We start from the raw sequence: 21,023 nt of genomic DNA, 5'->3' as shown, positions 1-21,023 counted from the left end.
TCAAGATTTCAAAGGAACGGGTTAAGGCGGTACGATCGATGAGAGTAATATCAGAAGTGATTACAAAGCCCCGCAATGCTTTTAACGATCGTATTTCCCGACGCCAGAACGCCGCATATCGTCAATGAGTCTTTTAATCAGAAGTATCAGGATGGATACTCGACCATTTGAATCCCATAAAAGTAAAGTAACGTATACGAAGTGCGGTCTCTCACTAGAAAGAAATATATCACTCATTAATTAATAAATATAACCCAACTTGTTTTTTAATTGGGATCGTATAATTAAATTATTTTAAATTATAATATAATATAATATTAATTAAATTATTTTAAACTAATAAGTGCAATTATACAGGGCAATCTCTTCCCAAAAAAAAGCTTTTGTAGCTTATCTCGAGAGCTTTCCAAAATACTATAATTAAGTACCTTTTCGTTAAGTACTTTTTGAGTTATGAGGCTTGAAATAATTTCTTAATTTTACATAAACCGTAAAATATCTTGTAAAATATTCATTTTTCGATTATCTTACCTTAATACTTTTACGTACAAAATAATGAGAGGAATCAACTGGTGTAAAGAAAACACATAGTTGTTTTGAAGAAAAAATATGTAATTTGCAATTAACAATTATTTTGTACATAAAAGTATTAAGGTAATCGAAAAATGAATACTTTACTAGATATTTTATGGTTTATGTAAAAGTTAAGAAATTATTTCAATCTTTATAACTCGAAAAGTACTCGATGAAGAAAATACTTTATTATAGTGTTTTGAAAAGCTCTCGAGATACATAAGCTACAAGAGAGCTTTTTCTAGGAAGAGATTGCCCTGACACCCTGTATATAAATATTGATGGAAGCAGAAAGTTCACCGTTGTAGGAACGGTATCTCGAAGCTCCTTCTATAAACAGACAAGATAATTACAGAATACCATCTTACATGAGACGCGCGAGCATGTATATATATTCTGTGCTAATAATGCACGGTGATGTTTCGCATTGCAGCAGAGAATCGATTTGAATTGGGCTAACGCACTCAAATCGATGTGCGCTTCGACGGATTAAAAGACGGCAATTCCGTATATTTCGTGTCATGTGGTGAGGGATAGTCACCAGGGAAGCACCTTGAAATATCGATTGCTCGCTTGAACGAGTACGGCGATGTAGTAACCGTCCGTCCATTGTGGTAGATTTAGGGTTCTCATAAAGCTCCATTGTTTAGCTGACCTCGCATTCCTAAATCTCCATTGTCGTGCGCCGTGACGAGTACAATTGCGAGCGGGTAGGCTCGCGTATAAGCTAAGCCGTCGCAGATCGAGCGATGGACAGACACCATCACCCATCCGGGAAAACAATACGGGACTTTCCTGCGCTTAACGCTTTACAAACAACAGGGGATAGCCAGCGCTCGAGGCTGTCGGTTTTTGACGAAGCCGGTCTCAAGATGTGTGACACGATAACACAGTTCAACAAAACTGTTTTTGAACACAAGAGATTTATTTTGCCGTAATCTTATTAAATCTGAATGTAATTCCGACTTTCAAATTATTTTACCACGTCTCATAATTTTGCGATTAAAGTTGCAGAAAAAAGTTATTTTAACGTATTTTATTCTCATATATCCTAACAATAATATGAATATAATGATAATATAGAAATTGATAGAAATTGATTTAAATAATTATTCAATAAAAATTATCAGTCACGCAATAAATGTTAATTAAAAGCTTATTTAATAAAATAATAATGATTTCTTATCAGATTGCTCAACTGTCATACTTTAGCGATTGAGAAAGAGAAAGAAGAGAAAAATGCAGTTTTTCCCAGTTAATTGTTAGATTGAACGAACTTACCTGAAGTGAAGTTCGATCATAATTATGCCCTTTGTCTCGTCCGGATGGAGACTATGTAGTCGTGCTTCCGCACGCCCTCTCGACAACAGATTTTAAAGTACCGCCAAAAAGAAAAGCTCGCGCCTCTGCGAGCGCGAGTTGCCGCGCGCGCCGGCGCAGCGCGCGCCACGCCACCTCATAAGTTCCAATCATTTCGGCAAATCACCCTTCCTGGGAGTGGGAAATAATTGATGGGTGGGTGTCCATCCGGACGAGACAAAGGGCATAATTATGATCGAACTTCACTTCAGGTAAGTTCGTTCAATCTAACAATTATGCCTCTGTATGTCTCGTCCGGATGGAGACTATGTAGCTGTTTATAGACTAGGGATTTGCCAGTGGGAGTAATATAAATATTATTATGAGAGACTGTGAGCGAGTACTATATATTATCTAAGAATAATAGATAGATGTGTAAGTATAAAGTGTCTTATAGATCTAAGTATACAAAAAGTACGCTGTGGTCTTATAGAAAAATTAAAATTGCATGTTCTAAGAGCCATATAAACTTAAAATTAAAATAAACTTCTAAGACTAATGACAACATGGTCTTACGTAGCGATCTCATGGTAGAAGTAATTAGGGTTTTAAGATCGCATCGCTAAAATCCTCAGGGTTAATAAGAGGCCTATTGTAAAAATTTGCAAAGACCCTGGACTCGCCGGTCCAACCCGCCGCGCGTTTAATAATCTCGATAGAGACTCTCTTAGCGGCTGCTTGAGACGTTGAAGCGTGTCGCGTACTGTGTGCAGAGAAGAGGGAAGTATTTATGCCACATTCCTCCAAAGCCAGACGAATCCAGCGACCAATAGTTTGCGACGAAACCGCCCTATGGGGTTTAGAAAAAGAGATAAACAAAAAATCGCATGTAGAAGGGCGTAACTCCCTGGTAAGCTCTATATAATGTTCCATGAGGCGAACAACACAAAGATTTTCATGGTTTGCAAAGCGTGAAAAAAGGAAAAAGGGTTGAGAGCGACCCGGTGCTGAAGTTTTTATCCGATCTGGAACGCGAATCATCAATTTCTCTTCCAAAGAGATCTGCGACACTCTTATTAAACTAAGCGTTTGCGCTCTATGACCAGTATCGAGAGCTAAGAGGAGTATCAGTTTTTTGGTGATATCTTTCAAAGAAACTCCTTCATATGGGTAAATAGAGGACAATTTAGCTATCACGGGGGCGGGGTCCCAAACAAAATCGTATCGCGGACGGGGCGGTTTGATTACCGAAACGCCTTTACAGAAACGTTTAACCATAGGATGATTGCCGATTTCGATCTGCGAAATTAAGGAGATCGCTGATCTCATCGTATTCAGACATAAATAGGAAGAGATTTTGGGTAGCTCCTGGGCTAAAAATTGCAAGGTCTGAGCAGCCGACGGTGAGTAGAGCGGTGACCTATGACGCTGGCAAAATTTCCACCAGGCACGAAGTGGGTAGGAATATTGTTTGATAGTCGATTCCGATAGGGAGGCTAGTAAAGCTGGTATTGCTGTATCTGGTACTAAGCGAGCCTTGAATGCCTCCCTGATAACTTCGCGATCCCCAGGGAAAGTGACCTCCATGATGGGTGACAGGTCCTGAAAGGTGACGATAAGAGTGAATAATTAGGAGGTAAGATTAATGGTTCGGAAATCACAAGACGACTAAACAACGGGAACCAGGGCTGTGAGGGCCACCAAGGCACTACCAGTGTTCCCGTTGCTTCGTCGTCAATTATCTTTCTGAGAACACGTGGTAGTAAAATGAAAGGTGGGAAAGCATAGAAGTTTAGATTTTCCCACGAAAAAGTGAACGCGTCTACAGAGATTGATCCCGGGTCAGGATACCAGGAAGCGTACAAATCACATTTGTTATTTATTGAAGACGCGAACAAATCTATATCAAAGGGACCAAAGACCCTTGCCACTCGACGAAATGCTGTAACCGATAAAGACCATTCCGTATCAGGATCCGAAGTTCTAGATTCGGCATCCGCGATAGAGTTTTCTATAGATGAAATATAAGAGGCAAAAACGAATATGTTGCGATCCTCGCACCAACGCCAGATTTGTCTAGAAATTTCAGAGAGATGAGGAAATTGAATAGAGCCAAACTTATTGATGTAGGCTATAGCAGTAGTATTGTCAATGCGGAGTAAGATGTTGCAGTCGTGAAGATCTGCTGCAAAACAAAGCAGGCCGTTAAAGGCCGCTTTAAGCTCTAATGAGTTTATGTGAAGCGTCCTCTCACACTCAGACCACCAGCCATGAGTGCGCCTGTCGCGGCAAGAAGCCCCCCAGCCGTTCAAAGATGCATCCGTAAATATTTTTTGCACAAATCTGTCTGAGCGGATTTTGTTCGTCTGTTTGGGATTGGAAAAGATGTCGATCCACCATCTGAAGTCTTCCTGGAAGTGTGAAGAAATGTCCATTTCTGCTGAGTAATCCTCATTGTTATTAACAAGAGCTAAGAACTTTTCTCTTTCAAATCTCTTCGTATGAAGAAGTCCGTACTGAACTGCAGGGCAGACTGAGACGAGAGAACCGATAAGGCTGGCAAATTCTCGAATGGAACATCTTGTTCTGAGGGCCAACGATGTTGTTAAACTTAGTAACTTTGCTCTACGTGAAGGAGGGATCGTAATTGATTGCTCATTTGAATCGAAGATGAAACCTAAATACTTGCTTTTATTTGATGGCTCCAAATGCGATTTAGCGTAATTTACCACAAACCCCAAAGAGTGAAGAAGGTTAACTGAAGCGTTGACGTTAGCCCGACATTCTTCGTTGGACGAACCTAAGAGGAGAAAATCGTCCAGGTAAGTTATTGATTGATAGCCTTTTTTACGGAGATAGGTAAATACAGGTCTAAGAATCTTTGTGAATATGTAGGGAACTGTGGACAAGCCGAAAGGCAGAGCCGTGAATTCAAAGGTCTTATTGCGCCATTGGAAACGAAGGAACTTTCTATGGCCCTCAAAAATTAGAACTAACAGGTAAGCATCTTCCAGATCGAGGGTTGCCATATGCGTTCCAGGAAGCATGAGGCGAACCACAGTACGCCAATCCTCTAATTTGAAGTGTGGAGGCTCGATGTATACGTTGAGGTCTCGCAGATTCAAAATAAAGCGTTTCCCTCCTGATGACTTATCTATCAAAAAGAAAGATGAGAGGAACTGGTCTTTGCTAGGTTCAACCTGTGCGATGGCTTCTTTTCGCTGTAGACGATCTATTTCCAAGTCACAGGCTAGCGCAGCAGATAACGACAAGTTGGGCTCAGAAAGATGAGCCCTTGATGGAGGCGAAATAGTGAAAGGAATGCGGTAGCCTCTTATGGCACTCAATACAACAGGGTCAGAGGTGATACTCGACCAAGATTCGTAGAATTTATGTAAGCGACCGGCCGAACTTACGTTGTCTAGTGACGGCGACGAGATCTGGTCTGAGACCGGGAGCGGTGGCGTTGGCTCTGGTGATAATGAGCCCCTGTTCGGCGAGCCGACGAAGGACGGGCAGGGGCCTTCCGGTTTCCCGAAATCCTAGACGCCTGTTGGTGAGATCGATATTGTGTTGACTGGCGGACCGGTTGTAACGTCTTTTTTCCTATCGGGGGAGCTGATTTGGAGACATCACGGGCAGTTTTTTCACAGACCTGAGCCGCCTTGAGCGTTTCGGCAAAATTTTGCCCGAATAAGAACTCGTCGATCGGAGCTGATTCTGCAGCATTTTTGCCAACGATATTGAGAGAAGGATTGGTGAAAGCTCTTCTCGCCAGTGAGAGACGGTAGTGGTGGTCCGCTAGCAGATGAATGCCTTCTGAGAAATTTGTCAGAGCCGACCTTGCCTCATTCTTGAGATCTTGCAAGATCTCCGGCTTCAGCAAGAGCGACATGCCCGAGCCGAGGGCGTTGAGGGAAGCAGCCACCTGTGCCTGTGAAGATGACTGATATTCGTCCCGTTTAATGACCGACGGGGTCAGCGCTGCGATTAGCTCCTTATTCAACTTTGGTGGAGCCAGCGATGATAGCTCCCCCTTAGGTTCATATTTAGACAGCAGGTTAGAACGCACCTCGTTATTGAGACCGCCTCGCGACTCCGTCTGGATTGCATTCAGAACCGTAGGATTCCAGGAGGATGACGTAGGGGGTGTCTGAGTTCTCCCGAACAAATCCTCAACCAAGGTATACGCCACGGGAACAACTTCCGGAACCTGGGATTCCGGAATGTCTGTGGCAAGAGGGGAGGCAAAGGATACGCTGCCAGTTGGCGTGGCACTCACCTCATTGACGCTAGGAATCGTCGGCGAATCTATGTATGGAAAGAAGGAGACAGAATAGAAATCACATCGGTTATGTCCTCCCTTTGCCAGTTGCAGAGGGGGGGCTGGGTCAACAGGAGGACATACCTGGTACAACGCCTCGGTCAGCTTGTGCGACCGTGTGTTCTATTGTATTCTGCTCCACGGCGCCTGGTCTAATTGCTGCTAAGGGCGATGCTGGGCCCTCATCCTGTGGCGGGATAACCTCTATAGGCGATCTAACCTGACATAAGTCTAGGTTATGTGAGCTGTTGCGGCGCACAAGAAAATCTCGAAAATCTCTGAGAATTTCGCTATAACTTTCCCTGGATCGGGAACGCCGTACCGAAGAATCCCTCGATGAGATGCTGTCCGATGAATGAGCATCCCTAGATCTTTCTCTCCTATGTCTCTCTCCTCGAGCACGTTCGCGCGATTTTTCCCTTGAGGAATGTTTACGGGACGCTCTTCTGTCCCTAGAATGCCTCGAGAAGGATCCCTTATTTGCGCTTTTGTGCTTAGGCATTATTCTAATGGGTAGAGCCTGAAAAGAGACTAAAAAATGAAAATAATAACTACGGTACACGTTGTCGACACGAGCGAACAAAACACAATGTGGTGGCGTGGCGCGCGCTGCGCCGGCGCGCGCGGCAACTCGCGCTCGCAGAGGCGCGAGCTTTTCTTTTTGGCGGTACTTTAAAATCTGTTGTCGAGAGGGCGTGCGGAAGCACGACTACATAGTCTCCATCCGGACGAGACATACAGAGGCATAATTTTAATTAAAATGACGACCACTTATTGCGTCGACAAAGTCAATTAAATTACGTTTCCTTTTAGTCAAATACGTTTCGACATCTAGATAATATAAAAATTTTCAATAAAATTTTATCGTGGATTAACGCTGATACCTGATGTCACAATGGGATATCATCAATATCCCATCGTGACATCAGGTATCAGTGTTGATGCGCGACAGAATTTGAGTGAAATTTTTTATCGCTGTTAATTACATAATTTATGTTTAACGAAATTATTACAATAATGGGAGGTGTAGCACGAGCATATAAATGATCATTAAGGCCACGCATTGAGAATAGAAAGATTTGTATTATTAATTTCACTCATGCACTACGGCAAATCGTTCAATAAGTAGTTAAGCTCGATCTTTCATCAGCCAAGACCAATAATTGTATACGCGATATAGAATCGTCGTATGTTTTTATTGAATTTTTTGAAAAAATTTTTTTCGATATGTCCAGAAATATCGTGTCTTTCTGCAGCTGAGGATTCACTTATAAATTTGATGAAAAAATGGCGCCAATTTCATTCTTAAATGAAACGTATCAAGGAATTGTCGACTCATCAGTCATATCGCTGGCATCGGAATTCTTTTGAAACGTCCAGCAGGAATCCCACTAAGCCGGTAAAAGCTTTTATAAGCTCAGTAAGATATCACGGAACGCTGAAAAACGGGGGAAGGAATAAGACATATAGAAAGAGGAATGCGCGACTGCTTTATTGAGGGAGGAAAGTCGATAGTCTAAACCTGAAGAGAAATCAGCGGGTAACGATTCGAAGTCGGAAAGTAAAATTATCGTCGAGCGAGAGCTCAGTATTCTTCAAGGACTCTTTTTAATGCCAACTAAATGTTTCTTGAATCAAGCTTACGAATATTAAAAAATTTGTAAATATTTTATATACACATTTTATATACACATATAATAGTTATAATTAACTCTTGTCGCTAATTATAATTAATATATATAAACTAATAATAATTAATCGCTTACTAGGATATATGCATTATAGTTTTAGTAACATTATGGTAACACACACATACATATATATATATAATAAAATTTTATTCTCTTTGCATCGCATTTCATAGAAATGTGTTAACGTCGCGATTTAGTTTACTATTTCGCAGACTACAATTAAAGAGCGAGTAACATGCTCTCGACTGTAGGCATGTCGTCACTGCGTAGATAAACGAGGGGAAGAGAATTTGCTGCTCTTACACGCTCGTACACACACATACATGTACGGAATACGCGCGCAATACTCGTAGTCTTTTAATGGAACGCGCGTATCGCGCTGCTAAAGTAGCACTGACCAGACGTCTTTTACGAGCTCGTCCTCAGTACGAGCCATTTGGTGTAAAGCCGTTTGAGTGCAGCTACATTTTCTGATTCAGGCCCGAACCCTCCTCAGGGCTTATCTAGAAACAATGCAAGATTGACCGCGTTGCCTGTTCGCATTTCTATGTCCTCCCTCTTTTCACTAGATTTAAGCGGAACATTTATAAAAGTGTAGACAAATTCAAATTGTACTTTTTCTCTATGTTGCGATTAGATGTGACGAAAAATTTTGAGATATGACCAAATGAGAACAATCGCGGAATATGAGATTAAAGATTTTTCCAGAATAGAATCAGTTATTTTATACACAGTGAGTACACATAGAGAAAAATATATTATGGTGAAAATTATATTACAATTTTGAAAATCGTGGAACATATTATATAAGAGAAAACACGATGTATATTTTTATTCTCAAGAATATTATACATGTATTATATTTTACAAAGCAATATTGTAATTAATCAAATATTTTAATGCATAAATGCATTGTCGTTAATAAATAATAAAACAAATGCATAATTTACAATTTTTATAGTAATAATATCCTCTAATGCCATTATATTTCAGCTTTAATAGAAAAGAATATATTTTTCATGTAATTTCTATTGTAAAATTTTCTCCGTATATTAAAGCAGAAAGGCAAACTTTATATTTCTGCAAAATGAAATTGCATACACTTATCAATTTTACATATAAAGTTACGAATGCCGAGAGAAATGCGAAAATCAAAAGGTAAAAAAAAACCGTACTACAGAAAGCAAGATTATACATATTTGTAGAGTTACCCTCATTAACTGCTAAAGTCAATAATACGTAATTCTTGCCTCGTCGCTGGGATATTACACAAATGATGAAAGTAAGAGAGAGAGAGAGAGAGAAAGAAAAAAAGAAAATGAATGTCTCCCTATGGATTCAATTAGCGTGAATAACGAGATCGATAATCGCGATGCGTTGGCGAATCCTGAAAATGCACTACGTGATTTCGAATAAAGGAATGTAGACGAAATAAAATACGCGTGTTCGTCAAAGATATATCAAACCTGACCGCGCGGATATAATAAGGCGAGGTTTTCCACGAATTCTCAAGTCATCACACAAAACACGACGGGTACTTGCACGTAAGCGAACCGCCGCTGCCTGCGGAAATTACAAGCCGGAATTGCGCGGAAATAACGCCACGAAAGATCCGACAGAGCGTTGGGCGCGAACAAAGTTACGAGTACAGGGTTGCTTGCGTAGCTCTTCGTGGAAAGAGGAAAGAGAAATAAGGAGCAACCCACCAAATCTTTTGACAGAATACGAATAGAGAATACTATGGATATATCCGAGGAGAAACCTTTTTTTATTTTAATTTTAATTTTTGCAATTTATTATTTGTCAATTTTAAACCTTTTCGTGTGAATAATTGTGTAATTCGAATCGAAATTCGCAAGTTTTTAGAGGATCGATGTCTTCGTTTTTTAATCAACGCATTCGTTTTTTTAATCGTATCTTATCGTTCAAAGATTGTCTAGGTGCAAAGAGAAAGTGGTTACATTTAAAAACGACGGATATACTTTATAATTTGTTTTACATTCGTGTTTTTCTTTTCCTGTCGCAAAAGAAGTGATCTTGAAACTTTATAATATATTGCGACGACTCTTATAGGGATTTCTTCCTATAAAATATCTTTTACTTTGCATTTATTTTTAGAATCTTGAGCGTTTAATAATTTTGCTCGATAAAAAGCAAAAATAAAAGCATGTATTGCAGAGGAGATACTTAAAGATACTTAAAGTATTCTCAGATACATGTTTCTAGATAAATTTTAACAACTTCAAAATCTTTGCTCTGTAAAAGATACAAAAAATATTAAAATTAAAAAAGTTGTAATAATATTAAAATTAATGAAGAGAATACAAATATTTGTAAATATACTAAATAATATTAAATAAACTACATAACGTGTCACACTCGTGCGAGAATTTTTGTAAATATTTTTAAAAATTTATATAAATGATATATTAATGCAAAGAAATATTTACCGAAGAAATTTAAAAGCTTCATAGGTGAAAATTAAACAACTACGTAAAGCACGTAATTATTCAGGTCATAAACAGACTTTAATTAAAATCACCCGATTAAACTGCCAATCTTGAAATTCTAATTATCGTTAAAAAATAATTAGCATGTTTCTAGATACAGTTTCTCCTAATGTAATGCGAAAGGTTGTTAATCAATTGAATTCGTTATTTAATTAATTCTATCGCTTCTTGCCTATAATTGTGAATGATGTAAAATTTGAAATTAAACCGTCATATATAAACAAACCACGCTTCTTGTAACAAAACATCCCTACGATAACCAAGTTCTGATATATATTGATAGCTCGAGTTGCATCTTTGGAAAGTGAATGAGGGGGAGACTGAGAGGGGGATAAATTACGACGTATATGTATTTGTGCGCGACCGATTAGTTAATCTCGCTGCCGGGGATAAGGATGAACATGTAAAACGCCGCGGGCGCTAGATTCGGGGTAAGTCTCTTGGCATATAATGTATATGTAACCTCGCTACGGTATATGCATTTAGAATTAAATCATGCGACGTGATTGGATCAGGCGGTGTAAGAGAACCATGACAGTTAGCGTGTTATACGCTACGGCCGCGAGAAAACCTTTGGGACGTCAATACCAGAATATATCATAGTTCCGGAATCGGCAAAATGTCAGCTCCTAATGATACATTAACCTCAGATCTGTCAAGTTACTCATACGGCAGTTAAATCAGGACGAAAAAACCGTTTTTTTAACTTTGAGTCTTTATCTCTTCTGGAAGAATGGAACTGAACAAATGTATATATTTTTTGCAATTTATATTTATTGCAGCTATAACAATAACCGATGGTACAAAAATGTATGACGCATAAAGCTCCACGTTGTTAAAATGAAATTTACTAATAAATTTACAATTACTTACTAATATTATTATCATTAATATAATTGTAATTATATCATTATTAATAATATTAGTATTATTATTTATGATAATAATTATTATTAGTATTAGCATTATTATTGTGTCAGAAAGAGAGAAAGAGAGGGATTATTATAATATCTCATATTTTCTTCGTTCTTTTCATATTAAATATTATTTTTCAACATTGATATATTTCGATTAACTGTTTAAATACTATCTTGTAATAATAGGAAAATATTCATATATGCGGTATGTCTGGCATCGAGCCAATCACACAAAAAGACTTCTTCTTCCGCAAACTTGAGCTTTTCCCGCTCAACTGTTACACTGACGACTTCCATAGACTCCCGGGAGTAAAAGTTTTTGAACCGTCGCACGCTAATCAGGATCCTTGCCCCTATCGCGAGCCATCCCGGACTTTATACCCTTATTCCAAGAGTTTGAGTGACTTCTCGACAGTTTCATCGTTGAAGTAATGCGAATCACTACTTTGATTCGTCATCTCGTTGGCTACGCCTTGGTTATATAACTTACAAAGCTTTTTTTTTCAGCGGTATGACAGATACAAAATATAAATGTCAAATTCTCTTTTTCTCTTTTTCTACAAGTCTGTATCTTTAACAACCACTGCTACATTTAGCACAATTGTCAATATCGAACGCTAACCGCAGTCAGCCACTGTCTGAACAACACATAAAGTTGTCCTCGTCATCGATCGAATAAATCGCTATATTTAATAGTCGATATGTCTAAATAAATTGCACATAATATACACCGGAATAAAAAAATTATAAGTTTTATGTTGGAAATACGTTTACCTTCGAACTCTCTTTTGGTAATCGATACAGCACATCATGATGCATTCGCGTATAACAGCAGTCTGTAAAGTTTTCCGCTCAACTTTCCTGAGCTCTACTCCCCCTGCATTCATTTATTTATACATATCCATGTTTGCGGCTAGCACGAAAGAGTCGATGCGAACGTTTCTATTCATCTGATATATTCGGTGAAATTATGTGGAAACCACGACTCAATCGTTATATACGGAGGTAAGCGCTTCTCCTCCGCTTTACCGCATTTCGACATTTTGATATATGTATATACGAATGAAGCAATGGGGAAGTGAGAGGGGGAGGGGAAAGAGGTAACTGCGAAACCTGCTGTACATTCTAATATTAACGGGAAGCTCTCTCCATTAATATCGCGCGTGAGGCACCACAACGATACAGGTTTCGATCATAATAAAATTTCAACCACGTTTCGACTTTTTGGAAAAAAATAGAGGAAAGAGGGGAGAAGAGGGGGGAGAGAGGCAGGCGGAAAAGAGTCGGCCATATTTCACCGTCATCCGCTTTTCTCTCATAAAACTCGTAACCCGTCCAACGTGGCCAAAGGGCCCGACAGATTCATCAGCGGTTCGATTTATTTTTTCCGCCGAGTTCTCTCCGATCGACCATCATCGGTCGTTCATGATGATTTCCCGTTTTCGCATCTCTCCTACCCCTTCGTCTCTCCTCACCTTAGGAAATATCGTCGGACCATTGCGCGGAAAGTGAGAAACTCGTTTTCCGAACCACTGTAATAAATTGCGGCAGCCGGCAGTCAGTGCAACCAGAGTGAAATAAGGGGAAGGAGGGGTAAAAGTCACGCCACGAAAACCGACAGCAAAACGGTGTAAAGCAACGCGAACGTTGAAGTGGCAGCAGTCTTGAATCACGCGGGTCTCTCTTCTCTGTACGTACAGCTTTAGCCTTTCTTGGTGTACCATTTGACAAGCAAGTCTTTCTGCGAAACAAGCCGTTGATATTTCTTGCCCCCTCGAGAATGCGACGTAGCGTATTATGATATACACACGCGCGTATACCATACGAATTTTACAGAAAAGCTCGCGTAAATCTAGATTCGAATTTTAGAGACATCTTCGTCTCCGATCCACGCATTGTCATCCCTCGATCCGAATCTATCGATCTGTGCTGGTCCTTCTGAATCTTGTTCTTTTTCTTCTTTTCTGTCCCTCTTGCTATATCGTTCCTGTCGTTATTTCATAATCTATCATAATTTATAGGGTCGCTTGTGTTCTATGAATTTCCTATATAAAGTTAATATTAAGAGACTAAAATTTCCTTCTTTCATATCGAAACTGATATAAAAATACAGTTTATATATTATATTTTTTCATCTTTACAATAATAAAATCAATTGATACAAATATCATTGTAACGCACCTATACATTATTTTTCAATAATATCATATTATTACAAAACAATTTAGAAATTTATTGTCTCAAATTAATCAAATTTATAAATATTATACATATTTTATAGAGGAAATTAAAAAAAAGAAATAACATCTATCTGAATTAATTATAATTAATTACAATCATATACAATTATGTAATCTTGTTTGCAACTTACATTTCTTTGTATAATATTTCTTTTAATGTTTAATATTTGATTTTAAATTTTAATATTTGATTTTATGATTTAATAGCATCATTAATATTAATATCATATGAATTATAAAAGAAAAATCTCGTTATTAACTTCCGTACTAATGCTGTCATTCAAAAATATAATAGCGATAATCCTCGAATATTATACGCCGGTACACCAATATTATGAAAATTTATTTAATGTCCAATAGCCGGTATAATTTAAGCGAGCATCGCGGTTTTATATAAAAATAGAAATGCCACAATACGATAGCTGGCGAAATTATTTTAATATTCGGTCTCTGACTAAAATAATATTGCACGGGAATATATTAAGTGCAACGTTGATTCGTGTCTCGCCGTTAATGCACCGTTCTCTTTAGACATCGCGCATCCATCACTCAGCACAAACACTCTTTGGAAGAGTATGTAATTTCACTCTCGGTGTTCGCCCCCTATCTTCGTTGGATCAACGGAGCTTTCGCGAATTTAGCCCATAGGGACCCGTCGAAGGACCAGGTCGAGGACCGTCATTGCGCACCCTAACATCCGTGTATCCCTATCTCATTACCTGACACAGAAGCGCGATGTACCAAAGACCACCTTTCCCTCTCCTTCGCTCCGGTTAACGACGTCAAACGTTAACCACCGCAGACACGCTCGTATCTTACGCGGCCGTACGGGAATCGTAAGATCCGAGCGTCGACGGAAATACGTTTGGGAAATTAAGGTGCGAAATTAATATACCAGGCCAGGATGACGGCCTTCTCGCGGTCGATACGCGCGGTCACCCGCGAGTTTCGTATTCACCCGCAGCCCGTTATTCCCTAGGGCTGCCCCTGGGACATCTTTCCCCGACGATGGCTCGTCGGCTAACGATGACGAATTGCGTATGTGTACTGATAAATTATTCGTTGGCGGCAAATTTTTTACGTCCGGGAAGGAACTGTACGCACGAAATTAATTCCTTTTATTGCGAGCTTTGGGCGGGAAATATCGCGACAGATGGATCATCGCGACGATTAATTAGGGCTCGTCCCGGCGACTGTGATAAATAGGTTACGTAACGGGATCATTAAGATATCTCGGTGAATTTCGGGCCGAACTTGTAGCGCGATGTAATTAACGCACTCCCGTCGTCCCGCTGCCTGTAAATAATTTCGATTTAATGGCTTCCCACATCTCGTCGAGTAAAACAGGCTTGATCTCACCGCGAAAGTGCACGGAGCAAAACTTTAAGGGAGTAATTTCAACATTAATCATGTCGAGCCATCGATAAGCCAATAGCCGGTGAAAGCAGTTTCGTCCGAGACAGGATTGCTATGAATTCTCAAATTAATTTGCGAGCGGCCAATTGTTTTTGCGAGCCGGCACAAGCCGCCGGGCATGAACTTCTCGGCTTTGCCATAAGCCGCGCTAATTTCGGCATTGTATTCGCTTTAAGTCACAGGATCGCAGACGTTCCCGAAGCACAGAGAACTGTGGTAATCTGTGTACGGTGGGACTTGCGAACACCTGTTCCATTTCAACATACCGAGTGTAATTAGTCAATTAGTTTACTTCGCGAGCATTATACGAACTATAGCATATTAAGCATATTAGCGTGCAAATTTAACGGGAATGCCTTTCGTTAAACTTTGTCGAATTTCATGATGCACTTGTTCGTATGACGCGACAAATTCGTATCAATTTGTGCCGATCACTCAAATCCACATGCCCGATTAATCTCATTTCATTTATCGTTATATATTGTTTTAGAAAATGATATATATCTCTAAAAAACGTTCGCGTTTTAGCTGTTCCAGAGGAGATTACTTGAAGCTATTTTTACATCTGGAAGGCAAGGGTGTTTCCGAGTACACTCCTTGGTCTGGCGTACTTTGCGGAGAGCTGCGTGACATCCCGCAAGTTCTCTACAGCTCAAGATCGAGGCTTATTCTGGAGTTTCATACTGAGAGTTCACCATCTAATGCAACCGGCTTTTCCGGCATTTTTCGTTTCATCGATAGACGTAAGTTAAAATTCTTGCATGCAAATTTGACCTTTCAAACTATTAATAAATGTTTAAATCTAACGATAAATATTATAATAGTTATTTGTAAAGATATCACTAAAAAATTGCGAGAAAATTAATGTATACATGTATAAAAAAAGTTTTTCAATCACTCTGTTCAATCACTCGTATCGATTGTCAGAAATCGACGTTTCCAGTGAATCAAAACGTCACATGCTCTCGAAGAGTTTAGGACAAGGAATAAACTGAATTAAGACTCATGGCATTTTAAACGAAAACCTTTTTGTTTCTCCATCTGAAGTGGAAAACTCGTTTGACTCGAAAGAGAGAGAAAAAGAGAAAGAGAGACAGAGCCCATTCAACCTTCACTTATTGAGCTGCTGCATCTCTATCGAGAAATTTTAAATCTTGTTTTATGGAACTTTTTCGAATTCCCTTCGAATGCAAAGTCGCTTGATCGAAAAATTATTTCCAAGTTATCAGAAGATCACTACGAGTAGCCTGATAACGTGTCAATGTGAATGACGCTAATATACGTCATATAACATAATATGCATACAGAAAATGCATACACAAAATGCAAACTCAGGAAATGAGACCGTGAAAATCGCAAAATAGTTTTCCGTAACTCGCATAAACTCGCGTGGTAAAGTTAATAAAATTTTTCTTCGTAATAATCTGCGATTTCGCGAAATTAAAGTCGCTAAAATTTTTTTAGGTCCATACGACTGATCTCAAATTTTGCGGATTTTAAGCCGACGCTTCGTTAGTAAGCGTTTCACGCAACATAACTGTCCAACACATGCTTTAAACACATGTTGTCCCGCGAACTTTTTATTTTACTCACGTGTATGCAGTCGGCTTACGTATGCCAGGAATAACAGTGACATAATTCTGCCATAGCGCGGGTGAGAGTTCCCTCTACAATTCGGAATCGTACTATTTTTTTGTTCCGCAGCACCGGCTGCGAATCCTCTTTATGTTCCTGCACTTTTTTCCGCGTGTGAAAAATTCTGTGTACTCCCCATAATAAAAAAAAATGCCAGATCTCTATTCGCGATATACCTATGCCAGAATTTGCGCGTATCTGGCTTCATAGTGCCAATCTCTGATCGACTGTAGATCATTATTTTGCAATGTATCTCCATATGACAGTTTAACTCGACGCAATAAATAATAGCGGATGAGATTGGCAAAAGTTAAACGAAGTAATAAAATCGATGACTGATAGCTAACTTATTGCGGTCGATATTATCTAGACAGTTTTTATATCGTGTCTTGATACCGTAATCAAATAAATGTATACATGATTCAATGTAATATATAATTGTCAGAGCAAACTGTTTAATTATTGTAAATTCAATCAATATTCAATTCTGTAATTCTGTAAAGTTATATAGTTTATCAGTGTTCTATCAAAGTTTGCGACTAAATAAATGGAATATAAGCTCTTGACATATCGCACACATAAGAAAAATACACTTGCGTCATCCCTACTACCTGAGAAACGTCACGAATCCATTTTGTTCGATCCATCATCCGGCGAACACGTCGTCGGCGTATAAGCGGGAAAAATGATGCTATCGGCAAAAGGCATGACTCTTTTTCTTCGGCACGTCTCACGTTCAAACTGTTTTTAGTGTCTTCTTTGCAGCTGTTGGATGCATTTTTATTTTTCTCGCCATTATTTTCCAACGAATAATGAGGTAGTTTTCCCACAAATTAACATATCTTGTAATTATCTGTATTTAAGATAATTACATGTATTACGTAGATTAAATATAATACATAGATTAAGTATATAGATTATAAGCGTAATTGTTTTACCACTTCGCGCAGTTTTAATCATACGAAAAATATAAAAAAAAACTTTATGGGAATATATTACTCGTGTTACAGTTTATTTATTATAATACGTAAATCTTTTGGTTTTTTAAAGGTTAATCTTTCCAGTGTATTACCTATTGGATTAAACAGATATCAGGAATATAACAAAGCTGAAAAAAGATCCGTTTTTTAAACGTTGTAAAATTAATAAAGAACTTTGTATAATTGGTATATATGGAAAGATGCAGCTAATATTGTAACATCATGATTAGCGCAGGATGATATGTATTTAAAAAAAGTCAAGTATAATTAGTTTTACGTGTAATAATTTTTAAAGAGTTTTGTCAAATTAATAGTGTCTGATTATAAAACGTTCTCATTGACAAAAATTTGTTCTGTAAGAAATTTAAAAAATATAAACTTTCGATTCTTCGATATTCATAGTCATATAGCTATATGCTATCATTTCTTCGCTTTAATATGTTTTTCTTTAAATTTAAACTATATAATAGCAATATATATTTTTTATTAAGAATATAGTATAATAAAATTAAGGTAGCGGTTACGTCATCGTCACAGGCTAAATCATTTATTACGCTTCTTCGCTTACGGCTTCAATCTCGCCCAAATCCGCCAATTAATGAGAAAATTGCAAAGGTGTCTCACGTCTCTCGTCACGATTACTAAAAATATTTCGGTCCCACGCTTCTCAGAGATTACGAAGGATATTCTTGTTTCGCTAAATAATTACCGGAAGGTTAACACGAGTTTGACGAACAAGTTATTGCGCGCCGTGTTATTTTATTTAAAAATTATTATATAATTCATTTTTTCACATCGTCCGATCCGAAATCAAAGAAAAATAATTTCAAAGTTTAACAATAGAATATATAGAGAGAAATGTCAATAACTATCCGAATGATGCGCAAACTTATGATAGGAGAATAATGATATCTCTCAGGACCTAGTTGCCGGATCTAGTAAACTTATAGGCAAAATTCTAATGAGTCTGAAATCGGCGCTTATCATCGTTGATAAAACGTGCCATGATTGCGATACTTGAGAGACAGAGAGACAGAAAGAGAGAAAGAAAGAGAAGAGAAATATAGAGTAAGTCGGAAAGTCCTTCGGCTATTTGCGCGATATTGATTATAAAGTGGAAGATTTAGTCTAGACTATTTTCAAGTTCCTAGCGACGCCAAGCTAATTACTCGAAAAGCACCGAGCCTGCTCCGAGATATCGACTCCAAGTCGATATTCCGTTATCAGAATCCATTTTATGTCTTCCGGCAATTAGACCACATCGCGCTAATACATATTTCGCTATTTGATCGTGAACGTCTTTATTAAGAAAGACACCGCGCGATTAGTAAATTTAATGATACCAAATTTCCAATTGTTTCATTAAAATTTATTGTTGAGACTCTATGCGATTATCGCTGTAAAATCTCCTAAATAAAAACAAAACTTGATTTTGAAAAATACTTTGTGTGTATCTCTTGGTGTTTGCAAGTTTATCGATAATTTGATAAAATTATCGAAATATAATTTGATAAAATTTCCGATAATATTTTTGACAATTTCATCGAGCTAAAAACCACTCCTGATCTCTCTCTATGCAATCTCCTATCTAGCCGTGGGTATTTTCCAGTTGTTCGTTCCTTCGAGACATCTGATACGCGCGAAAAGTACTTAAAACTCGTAAAGTTTTTCAGAGAGTCGAGAGTTAACGTAAATCTTACCTTACGGAAAGCAAGCTGAGTAGAGAGAGAGAGAAGAAGGTACGAAACTTTGACTCGGGATGTCTATCCATTTCACGGCCCCGTAAACAATTTCGGGTGTCATTACGAGTTTTTATCGTAACAAGTATACCCGATGGTAGAGAAATTTAATGAAAGCGGAAAAAAAGAAAAATTTTGTTTAATACAAAATATGTAGATCATATTTCGGCCGTAGATTATGAAACTTATGCGAGATATTCGTTATATGTAACTTGAAACAATTTATTTTAAAAATATAAAATATCGCGCTTTCGACAAGATTGTCAGCTAAATACTTTTAGCAAGGGAGTACTTTGAATATGAACCGGCCACTAAACTTGATTCACTTTTTTCCTCTCGCAGAGAGATGAGATACATACATTATTCACTACACATATGTATATGTTTCAAATTTCTTTCTACTGTAAATATTAAATTGCGTGGCTGCCATTTGAGAAATGTAACGTATAAATATAAGAAATATGTTTTTTCAATAATAATCAGTATTTCTTGCGAGTCTTGATTATTTACTACATCGCTTTAAGTTTTTTCGCGCACCCATTATTTGTTCATTTGCTATTAAATAAATCATATTTAAATTTACATATCACATAACTTAAACTGCTTATAGTTCATTCGACAATTTCGCAAGAGATTAATATTAAAAGAATAATATTACGAGTTTAAATTCCATCATTCGAATCATTAAAGGCATACAAATATTTCGATGAAAGAGAGAGAATTCGCGTGGTTCTAAGCTAAAGTATTGCTCATTTCCGTGTCTTCCCTCCCGTTAAACGTAGCATCGCGATTCGACCGAACCTAGTGTAATTTTAAAACGAACTTTGGTAATGCATTATCCGCATAATACGCTCGCGCGAGCATTATTACTGCAGAGTTATAGTTATTATAGGCCGCGCCGAAATGCTGTAGCGAGAGCTCAAACATGAGAGAAGAGTGCGTGACGCGAAATGTGGTGTATCTCGTTTCAACCCCTGCCATTGTCCGAAGCCATATTGCAGTAACGCAAACAAACAAACGTATCGCATACCGAAACTCAATCGCTCCAATTGCCTTAATTTGTACCGAGGCGGATAGATTGATAATGAATCGCAAGCGTCATTACGCAATTAATTTACGAAATTCAATTGCGCGCGCGCGTGGGAATAACGGGCGTGGAATCGCATGGCTTGGATTTTCGTCGCATCCCGATGAAAATTACGGAACAGTAGCGTTGCGCAAGTTTGATCAGCCGTAACAACGTAAACAAATATTGACACGCTCGTGCAAACGGTTACAGTTTGAAAAACGCAAAAATCTCAGCCGCGTATAGGTTTATTCGAATGTTGTTTGCCCGCGATACTAGGTCGGCTCCGAATGAATGATCGAACGACGAGCGAAATTAATTTCAGACGAAAACATTCGAAAGCTGTAATTATAATGACGTGAACTTTGAATAAATGTGTCGATGAGAAATGCTAAATAATTAACTTTATAAATATTTACTTTATATAATTAGCGCACATGCACACATTTCCGCTACAACTAACTTGGAAATGTTGCGATAACAAGTTTGGTTATCAAACAAAACTAATGTAATACTAATATGAGAGAGATATATAGTCTTTTTAACTGAAAAAATAAATAATGATAAGTAACTATATATTTATTAACATAATAATGTTATACAATAATTTAATAATATAAATATAATAAAAAT

The 21,023-nt window shown here is 38.1% G+C and overlaps 3 protein-coding genes across 11 annotated transcripts in view; 1 reads left to right on the top strand and 2 right to left on the bottom strand.

Moving 5' to 3' along the window:
- Sol1 (CUB domain-containing protein Sol1) overlaps positions 1–21,023 on the top strand; it is a 290,756-nt gene that overhangs the window by 83,818 nt on the left and 185,915 nt on the right. Inside the window, exon 4 of the mRNA XM_083109748.1 lies at positions 15,499–15,713. Within this exon, the coding sequence (XP_082965874.1) occupies positions 15,499–15,713 (215 nt within the window). The remainder of the gene's footprint in view (positions 1–15,498; positions 15,714–21,023) is intronic.
- Positions 1–21,023, bottom strand: part of M (zona pellucida domain-containing protein miniature) — a 271,056-nt gene that overhangs the window by 132,403 nt on the left and 117,630 nt on the right. The gene's annotated exons all lie outside the window — the stretch shown is intronic.
- Positions 1,829–6,759, bottom strand: LOC145977659 (uncharacterized). Of its 7 annotated transcripts, none has more exons than XM_083109753.1 (3): positions 6,281–6,759; positions 5,289–6,183; positions 1,829–2,722 (listed from the first exon to the last, which is right to left on the bottom strand). In XM_083109753.1, the coding sequence occupies exons 1-2, from the start codon at positions 6,696–6,698 to the stop codon at positions 5,294–5,296; spliced, it is 1,308 nt and encodes a 435-aa protein (XP_082965879.1). In that variant the 5' UTR covers positions 6,699–6,759; the 3' UTR covers positions 1,829–2,722; positions 5,289–5,293. The 7 variants fall into 7 exon arrangements, with proteins under 7 accessions (XP_082965879.1, XP_082965881.1, XP_082965878.1 ...); XM_083109755.1 differs by having other exon boundaries at positions 1,829–2,064; XM_083109752.1 differs by lacking the exon at positions 1,829–2,722 and adding an exon at positions 4,562–4,672.

Source organism: Camponotus vicinus, unplaced genomic scaffold (assembly GCF_025532165.1).
Source record: "Camponotus vicinus isolate PSW18456_S1 unplaced genomic scaffold, iyCamVici1.0 SCAF_1, whole genome shotgun sequence".
In the NCBI taxonomy this organism is placed as follows: domain Eukaryota; kingdom Metazoa; phylum Arthropoda; class Insecta; order Hymenoptera; family Formicidae; genus Camponotus; species Camponotus vicinus.
Note: the sequence above shows the minus strand (reverse complement) of the source record. Positions and strands in the feature narration are given on the sequence as shown.

Excerpts from the sequence above, each read along its gene's own strand:
- LOC145977659 (XM_083109753.1), bottom strand. The coding sequence starts at position 6,698 with ATGCCTAAGCACAAAAGCGCAAATAAGGGATCCTTCTCGAGGCATTCT. Across the intron at positions 6,184-6,280 it reads TGACCGAGGCGTTGTACCAG|ATTCGCCGACGATTCCTAGC; the intron begins GTATGTCCTCCT and ends TTCCATACATAG.